A 10,194-nucleotide genomic window follows, 5' to 3' on the forward strand; every position below is an offset into this window, starting at 1 on the left:
ATAATGTAGTCATTCTCAGGGCTGTGGCTCTACAGATTGCTCTGATTGGTATTGTGTGAGTGCTGATGGCTCGACTCTGTTAAGTCACCGCATACAAATGCACTTTGTTAGCGTTCTGATGAAAATGGCACCTTGCCTTTTAATGCTGTATAATCCCCAGCCGTAATCACAGGGTTGGTATTCAAATAAATGAAGCCAAAACAATGAGACCCAATCAGGACTTCCTAAACTGGTGAAAGGCCAGGGACACTTTAATGAGAGTTGTGAAGACACTAGGCCTCTTGGAAAGATACATATGACACATTAGGGAGGCTTTTTGGCTGGCTGCACTTTGTCTAAATGGGAAAAGGAGCGACATGATCTTAACGTGTAATTTAGTGTAGATTTGTGTTTGCACAAATGCAGCCCCCAGTCTTTTAACATTGAGGGTAATAAAGAGACGCGGAACTTCCTTCCTGCACGCATCATGCATACTTTATGCAAATACACAATTCAAATCAGGATTTCAACCTGATTCTGCATATTCTTTCATATGATAGTTTATGCTTTTCGGCATTCTAAGGATTAGTTTGTCCTTGAACCGGGTCGGGATATAAGTCTATCCTTCATCTTCCACTCATGTTGCTGCAATGCTTTGTCGTGTAGATGTATTTTACTGCAGCTGACGTACACAATTGTAGAAAGAGTTCAAATGCTGTAACTTTATTGAAAAGCACAGGATGTCATGTTGTGCTTCACTCAGGTCCACATGGTTTAAGGGTCTGGAGCACATTCTCACGCACCATCTCATTTCTACAGAACAAAAAGCTGCAACAGGAGAGAGACGGTGAGCCAGTGGAACATGAATGGGCGAAAGTTTATCACATATGGTCCTACACTGCCCTCTAGTGTTTTACATTTTACATTTACATTTGAGTCATTTAGCAGACGCTCTTATACAGAGCGACTTACAGTTAGTGAGTGCATACATTTTTCATACTGCTCCCCCATGGGAAACGAACCCACAACCCTGGCGTTGCAAGCGCCATGCTCTATCAACTGAGCTACAGGGGACTTTTACAGAGCATACATCTTTCAGAGAGCTGCTTTTTCTCTATAGCTATTTATTTATGTATTTATTTAGAGGTTACAGTCCATGTTAGCCAGTGTGTACAATAAATACATTACAAACAGCATGTTATTTAATGTGTTCCTCCCATCATAGGTTTACGCTCCAAACCAAATGAACACAAGCGTCAGTAAAGTGGCGCATCGGCAGTAAATCCTAGCTCAGTAATAGTTTTGTTAGGGCTGAGTTTGAAGTCTCAGGAGCCCATATTGGCACTAGAGGGCATACGGCTAGCATTAACAGAACGCCCTCGTTTGTCCTCCTGAGAATCAGACTGCTGCCACACAAGTGGGGCAGGCAGGCAGGGCAGACAGGCAGGCTTACGATTTCCCATCCTTCCCTCGCAGCAGCTCAATCTTGTTGGCACCAAACTTGGGAAGCATGGGGTTGATGTGGTTGTTCCAGAGGAACGTCATCTGAGTCACCTCGCCAATGTCAGTCTCAGCATCGATGAAGAGCTCGTAGGTTTTACCAGGACTCAGGAGGCCACTTTAGGAAAGAACAGAAAATATTAATTCCTTTAGTCAGTTTAGTTTGGGGCAGGATCAGTCAGTTGTCCTGTGAATGGATTTTCTGTGATTTAAGTTCAGTCTTCAGAAGTCCAAATGATTTTATGGGCTATGGTGTGACACAAGTAGGTGAATGTAATAGAAATTTAACATTTTTAAATGTGTGTGACATTACATGATCAACTCATCTAAGCTACTTTATATCAGAAGTGTACACATGCATGTGAACCTGATACTGGCGTGTGTTGAGATGCTTTCCATACAGCGCTACGTTCATTATCCCTGGCAGGGATCTGCTACCGTCGATGGATAACTTTGCAGCGTAGCGATACCCTGGAATTTGAATACATGGGAAAACCAAAAATGTAGTATATAGTAAATCATTGTTCATGCATTATTTGATCCACTGTAGCATGTGCTAAATAGTGTAAAGAGCCATGCCTATTTCATAGAGGTGTGAGAGGGCATTTTCACAGAGTAAAGGGGAGGGATATGATACATTTACGTCATTTAGCAGACGCTCTTATCCAGAGCAACTTACAGTTAGTGAATACATTTTTTTTTTTTTCATACTGGCCCCCCGTGGGAATCAAACCCACAACCCTGGCGTTGCAAACGCCATGCTCTATCAACTGAGCTACATCCCTGCCGGCCATTCCCTCCCCTACCCTGGACGACTTGTGCGCCGCCCATGAGTCTCCCGGTCGCGGCCGGCTGCGACAGAGCCTGGATTCGAACCAGGATCTCTAGTGGCACAATTAGCACTGCGGTGCCTTAGACCACTGTGCCACTCAGGATACCCACGTAAAGCCAGGGAAAGGCCACTTAGGGGAAAAAGGCACAGCATCTCCGGTGTTTAGGTAGAACTTCATCTTGGACTGGCCACTAGGGATGGGGAGCTTGTCGGCATAGTGGCCCATGACATTGGCGAGGTGACATGCATTGTCTGCACATGGGAAACACCTCCCCTAATAAAAAACTGAATCAGCTGAAAAGTCCTAATACGGTCAAGGTGTGAACATTGATGTCAGACAGTGGATTTGATAGGGCCGAGGGACCTAATATGACAAGGTATAGAAACAATAATTTGTAGATTATTGTACTGGGAGTTTGAAAATAAAGATTAAAGCTTAGCATTTATCAACAATTGCCATTTTTGGCCATTCAAGATAATTCAAAAGGATAAGCTATAAAAGTATTGGTCAGCTCGTTTTGCACATTTCATAAACCATTATGAAGCAGTCAGCTACTGTTCATATTCTGCTCAAGGTGAAATGTTAAAAGGGATCTTACATTTTACGACCCAGCACTTTCCGCATCTTTACACCAAAGCATCTGTGAGTAGTCTTTTCCTCACCCATGGCTTTGAGTACCCCCAAGCAGAGGGAGAACAATCAGAGCTCTTTCGCGCGTCTTAGATCGCCACCCTATAAATATCTAGATCAGGATGACACCGGTTTATAATGTGGGAACAGCAGAGTATATGGCTGTCAACTGGGCAAAGGAATAGCACCCAAGGGCGTTTACGAAGTGGACAACGAGGCGTCGGACGGCATCTCGAGACATACTCATATGAGGTCATGCACCATGCTCCTGGGGCTGTTTGATTGGGACGTGACCCAAAGCAGGGATAAACTGCCATTAACGTGGACAGCTGCAGATGCAGGCCCCTCCCATAGAAAGCATGGGGGAAGCCCATCTGCTACGGTCTTCGCTGAACCCAATCCTGGCAAATCAACTTCTAAAACCATAGAAACAGTTCACAGCCGTATCAATGTCATGTACAACAGGTGCGTGCGTGCATGCGTCCCCCCCGTCCGTCCGTCCGTCCGTCCCCCGTCCCCCAGGGCAATCTTTGCACCTCCCCATCCCATTTGATAGCCTTGAGTAGTTTGTTAATGGAGCACACACACACAGAAGCCTTGGACCCCTAACAACTCAGCGCAACCCCAGTAAGCTAGGGGAGACCTTCACACCCAAATAAAGAAAAACACTTACAGAGTCAAAACCTGCCTTGTCAGAGCAGGGGTATCCCGTAAAGCCTTCAGGGTTTACGATGCGGTCATTGTAGTACTTGTAAGATCGGAGATGGTTGCAGGCAACAAAGTTGTGGGAGCCTGGCACAAAAACAAAGGGGGCAAAGCAGTGAGCGGGATGGTAGAGAGGTCATGGTCTATGTTGTAGTCGCCCAGCATAGGGCAAGCACCAGGCGCTTCAACATCAAAAGCTATGTGGCTCCATCTTCCACTCTTCTCTATAAGATCAAAAGTTGCAGATTCAGCTGTGCTGCCCCCCCAGGCATGGCCCCACCATGCAGCGGCACATATAAAAAGGAGCCTGTCGCCATTTTAGAAAATATTTGTCCAGATGTGTCCAACTGAACAAAACTGATGTTCTTTATGATTTTACCATTGGTACCACTCCAATATTCCAGGGGATACATTAAGGCCAGACAAGAAAATGTATGAGTCATTGTTACATGTATAGGAGTGCCTACGGTGCTAGTTCTGACCTCGCTGGGTAATCTTACACTACATAGGAAGTTACATTACATGGACTTGTAACTGCTGATGGTGACGCACAGTGGAAGGTTAATAGATTGGGGTCTCTATTCAATGACTATGAATGGCCAAAGCCGTCGATCAAGTGACACCATTAATTCCTATGTGAAGACTCAATAGCAAATTCAAGCCAAATGAAGCCTGTTAAGATGGAGTCTCATGGAGACGTGCAGTTAGAGCTCCTCCAGGAAGGGATGTCGCTGGCTAGCTCAGTGCTGCCACCTCTCATTGAGTAACTCAAGTTGAAGGCCAACCGGGGTACTGCAGGTTGCCATTAGCAACTCAGTTATCCTTATAACTTATTCTGTGTGCTATTTAAAAAGTATAGGTTCAAGGACATACATATGTTGTATTAGAAGCAATTATTTGTATCATTCTTTTTTTTTTTACGAAGCCTGTTTTCCGCTAACAATGCCTGCAGTACCGGTCGGCCTTCAACTTCAATGAGAGGGGGCATTCGTTCTTCCCTGGCTCTATTCAATCCGTATCACTGAAGTTCAGTATTACAGTGTTATTGAAATTTAAAGGCAACGTTCGAGCATTAGCGGAGACCGCATTCACGTAAACGCTTCTGCATGTCAGCTCAATCATAAATTATCTTCACATTTCTATCACGCAGTCGTGCTAGCCTTCTGCCAGTAGACGTCATGTGACAGAACATTTTAATGTAAGCGTTAGAATGATAATGCGGTCCTTCAACCTAGAACGCTCTGTTTGCTGTGTGAGAATTGCACTGCATTCTGCAGTTGTGTGTCCATGCTGCCGGAACAGAAATAAGTGTTTTTAGATTGAAACATTGCTGAGCTATGCAACATACGGCATGTGCATGCGTAGACAGTCAGGGTCAATTCCAATTTAATTCACTCATGAAGTGGAGAATTTATGTTGAATTCAATTCGAACGTCAACAACCTTAAAGTTATGGAATTATAATTGTGAAAAATGTAGCTTTGGAATTGAAATTCAGTATTTTTCCATTTCCCAGTTAAACTAAACGCAAAAAAATAAAGGAAATAATGCTAAAAAATATATAGAGAGAGAGAATTTACTGCAGGATGTGAGCGCTTAGAGTAGTTGACGCGCCAGTGTGTCAATCTAATTAACATAACACATTATCATGAAAACGTCTGTAGCGTCCGAACGGTTTGACCTACAAAACTAATATGACCACTATGGAAACATTACTCACGATGGTTCTCAGTTTTCTGACGGTACTCGTCTGAAGGTAACCCGGTACCAGTAAAAAACAAAACAATTATGGAAGTAGTTTTGAGCCCCCCACCCTCAAAGATGTTAAATACATGTCCATTTTTTAAAATTTTACCGGAGCTCTCTTATATCTCCTAGATATAGGACAGACACTTCAAAACCTTATGCTTTCCTTTGATTGTCTTGTCATTTAAGAACGTGTTATTCAATGAGTTTCTAAGGGCTATAGCAGCAAAGGTCAAATTCTATATTTTATCAAATAATGGTAAATATATATCTACAGGAGTCCTAAAATTCAAAATCAAACAGCTAAATGATCCACAGTATGATAATCTTAAAACAATTCCATATGTTAGCATAGTAGAATTTGAATTGAATGAAATTTACAGGGAAAAGGAATTGAATTAGAATTGAATTAGTGGAATTAACCCCAACCCTGTAGACAGTACCTCTGGTCCAGACAGTACTTACCCAGAAGACTTCAATCATGTGGGCCACCTGGGCGCCAACGACTCGGATGTTGTTGGCTGCCTGTGTGTAGAGGTTCAGCCCCCCCCTTCTTCCAATCCACACAGATGCAGTTGACGTCTTCCACTGTCAGGATCGTCTGAGAACACAAACATGACATCAACCCCACAATGGGAACTGCTGTTCCCAGTGTTAACTATCGCTCACCCAAAAATAAAATGTCAAACATGCACTACCGGTCAAAAGTTTTAGAACACCTACTCAATCAAGGGTTTTTCTTTAATTTTACTATTGTAGAATAATAGTGAAGACATCAAAACTATGAAATAACACATATGGAATCATGTAGTAACCAAAAAAAGTGTTAAACAAATCAAAATATATTTTATATTTTAATTATTCAAATAGCCACCCTTTGCTTTGATGACAGCTTTGCACACTCTTGGCATTCTCTCAACCAGCTTCATGAGGTATTCACCTGGAAGGCATTTCAATTAACAGGTGTGCCTTCTTAAAAGTTAATTTCTTTCCTTCTTAATGTGTTTGAGCCAATCAGTTGTGTTGTGACAAGGTAGGGGGGGTATGCAGAAGACAGCCCTATTTGGTAAAAGACCAAGTCCATATTATGGCAAGAACAGCTCAAAGAAGCAAAGAGAAACGCAGTCCATCTTTACTTTAAGACATGAAGGTCAGTCAATAAGGAACATTTCAAGAACTTTGAAAGTGTTCAAGTGCAGTCGCAAAAACCATCAAGCGCTATGATGAAACTGGCTCTCATGAGGACCGCCACAGGAATGGAAGACCCAGAGTTACCTCTGCTGCAGAGGATAAGTTCATTAGAGTTACCAGCCTCAGAAATTGCAGCCCAAATAAATGCTTCACAGAGTTCAAGTCACAGACACATCTCAACATCAACGGTTCAGAGGGGACTGTGTGAATCAGGCCTTCATGGTTGAATTGCTGCAAAGAAACCACTACTAAACGACACCAAAAAGAAGAGACTTGCTTGGGCCAAGAAACACGAGCAATGGACATTAGACCGGTGGAAATTAGTCCTTTGGTCTGGAGTCCAAATTGGAGATTTTTGGTTCCAACCGCTGTGTCTTTGTGAGATGCGGTGTGGGTGAACGGATGATCTCTGCATGTGTATTTCCCACCGTAAAGCATGGAGGAGGAGGTGTTATGGTGTGGGGGTGCTTTGCTGGTGACACTGTCTGTGATTTATTTAGAATTCAAGGCACACTTAACCAGCATGGCTACCACAGCATTCTGCAGCGATACACCATCCCATCTGGTTTGGGCTTAGTGGGACTATCATTTGTTTTTCAACAGGACAATGACCCAACACACCTCCAAACTGTGTAAGGGCTATTTTACCAAGAAGGAGAGTGATGGAGTGCTGCATCAGATGACCTGGCCTCCACAATCCCCCGACCTCAACCAAAATGAGATGGTTTGGGATGAGTCGGACCGCAGAGTGAAGGAAAAGCAGCCAACAAGTGCTCAGCATATGTGGGAACTCCTTCAAGACTGTTGGTAAAGCATTCCAGGTGAAGCTGGTTGAGAGAATGCCAAGAGTGTGCAAAGCTGTCATCAAGGCAAAGGGTGGCTACTTTGAAGTATCTCAAATATAAAATATATTTAGATTTGTTTAACACTTTCTTGGTTACTACATAATTCCATATGTGTTATTTCATAGTTTTGATGTCTTCACTATTATTCTACAATGTAGAAAATAGTAAAAATAAAGAACAACCCTGGAATGAGTAGGTGTGTCCAAACATTTGACTGGTACTGTATATGTTGAATGAATATGATAAAACTGGAATGTCCACTCCTTCACAGTCATCTATTTCATTTGCATGTTACCGGCATACTATTGTGTCTTCTAGAAATTGGTTAGACCTTGTTCATTCTGACAAGAATATGTTTTTGCATTTATGAGTCATACTGTTTGTTATCACCAAACTGAAATCAAAGCCAGCTCAGACATGTATTTCAGCAGTACTGTGTACAGACAGTATGTGTACACCATATACCATGTTGTACTGTACTGGTGATGGCACTGCTGTTCCTGAGGTGGTAGGCGTGTATTCATGGGAAGTGGATAGCAGCCAGAAGACCCTAACCTAACCGCAAACTTAACCGCAAACCTTACCCTCTAACTCTCAATTAACCGTAACCTTTAACTGTTAAATCACCCAGTTGAATATCCTCTTCCTATGTTGTGTTGTTGCATGCTGTTACACCGATACTGAACAAGAGAGACAGTAAATTGGGTTGTAGGTTTCTTCTTCTTCTTTTTTACATCTTGATCCATTTTTGTATCATACCAATATACCAATATATATATACACTGCTCAAAAAAATAAAGGGAACACTAAAATAACACATCCTAGATCTGATTGAATGAAATAATCTTATTAAATATTTTTTTCTTTACATAGTTGAATGTGCTGACAACAAAATCACACAAAAATTATCAATGGAAATCAAATTTATCAACCCATGGAGGTCTGGATTTGTAGTCACCCTCAAAATTAAAGTGGAAAACCACACTACAGGCTGATCCAACTTTGATGTAATGTCCTTAAAACAAGTCAAAATGAGGCTCAGTAGTGTGTGTGGCCTCCACGTGCCTGTATGACCTCCCTACAACGCCTGGGCATGCTCCTGATGAGGTGGCGGATGGTCTCCTGAGGGATCTCCTCCCAGACCTGGACTAAAGCATCCGCCAACTCCTGGACAGTCTGTGGTGCAACGTGGCGTTGGTGGATGGAGCGAGACATGATGTCCCAGATGTGCTCATTTGGATTCAGGTCTGGGGAACGGGCGGTCCATAGCATCAATGCCTTCCTCTTGCAGGAACTGCTGACACACTCCAGCCACATGAGGTCTAGCATTGTCTTGCATTAGGAGGAACCCAGGGCCAACCGCACCAGCATATGGTCTCACAAGGGGTCTGAGGATCTCATCTCGGTACCTAATGGCAGTCAGGCTACCTCTGGCGAGCACATGGAGGGCTGTGCGGCCCCCCAAAGAAATGCCACCCCACACCATGACTGACCCACCGCCAAACCGGTCATGCTGGAGGATGTTGCAGGCAGCAGAACGTTCTCCACGGCGTCTCCAGACTCTGTCACGTCTGTCACATGTGCTCAGTGTGAACCTGCTTTCATCTGTGAAGAGTACAGGGCGCCAGTGGCGAATTTGCCAATCTTGGTGTTCTCTGGCAAATGCCAAACGTCCTGCACGGTGTTGGGCTGTAAGCAAAAACCCCACCTGTGGACGTCGGGCCCTCATACCACCCTCATGGAGTCTGTTTCTGACCGTTTGAGCAGACACATGCACATTTGTGGCCTGCTGGAGGTCATTTTGCAGGGCTCTGGCAGTGCTCCTCCTGCTCCTCCTTGCACAAAGGCGGAGGTAGTAGTCCTGCTGCTGGGTTGTTGCCCTCCTATGGCCTCCTCCACGTCTCCTGATGTACTGGCCTGTCTCCTGGTAGCGCCTCCATGCTCTGGACACTACGCTGACAGACACAGCAAACCTTCTTGCCACAGCTCGCATTGATGTGCCATCCTGGATGAGCTGCACTACCTGAGCCACTTGTGTGGGTTGTAGACTCCGTCTCATGCTACCACTAGAGTGAAAGCACCGCCAGCATTAAAAAGTGACCAAAACATCAGCCAGCAAGCATAGGAACTGAGAAGTGGTCTGTGGTCACCACCTGCAAAACCAGTCCTTTATTGGGGGTGTCTTGCTAATTGCCTATAATTTCCACCTGTTGTCTATTCCATTTGCACAACAGCATGTGAAATGTATTGTCAATCAGTGTTGCTTCCTAAGTGGACAGTTTGATTTCACAGAAGTGTGATTGACTTGGAGTTACATTGTGTTGTTTAAGTGTTCCCTTTATTTTTTTGAGCAGTGTATATAGTAAATCATCCACTTGTGCATTAAAACATTGAATAAATAAAAGATATCAGTACAATTTAAATTACATGTTTTTCTCATTAGATTTTCTGAGTCCACTACTGTACATTTCCAAGAGATGGCACTGGGGAGTAAGCAGTGGTAGTGAACAAAAATATATTGAACAAAAATAGAAACGCAACATGCAACAATTTCAAAGATTTTGCTGAGTTACAGTGCATATAAGGAAATCAGTCAATTTAAATAAATTCATTAAGCCCTAATCTATGGATTTCACATTACTGGGCAGGGGCGCAGCCATGGGTGGGCCTGGGAGGGCATAGACCCACCCACTTGGGAGCTAGGCCCAGCCAATCAGAATGAGTTTTTCCCCACAAAAGGGCTTTATTACAGACATAAATACTCCT

General features: G+C 43.6%; 1 protein-coding gene across 1 annotated transcript; it reads right to left on the bottom strand.

The window, feature by feature from the left end:
- Positions 1–734: 734 nt before the first annotated feature.
- On the bottom strand, positions 735–7,729 carry LOC311133347 (inactive pancreatic lipase-related protein 1-like; the record flags this gene model as incomplete). The annotated part of the gene is given in 7 exon segments (XM_084166848.1): positions 735–807; positions 1,433–1,597; positions 2,422–2,563; positions 3,627–3,734; positions 5,836–5,944; positions 5,946–5,993; positions 7,724–7,729. Coding segments are annotated over 7 exon segments (651 nt in total).
- Between the last annotated feature and the right edge of the window lie 2,465 nt (positions 7,730–10,194).

This window comes from Coregonus lavaretus, assembly GCF_964263955.1.
Source record: "Coregonus lavaretus genome assembly, chromosome: 1".
NCBI classification, from domain to species: domain Eukaryota; kingdom Metazoa; phylum Chordata; class Actinopteri; order Salmoniformes; family Salmonidae; genus Coregonus; species Coregonus lavaretus.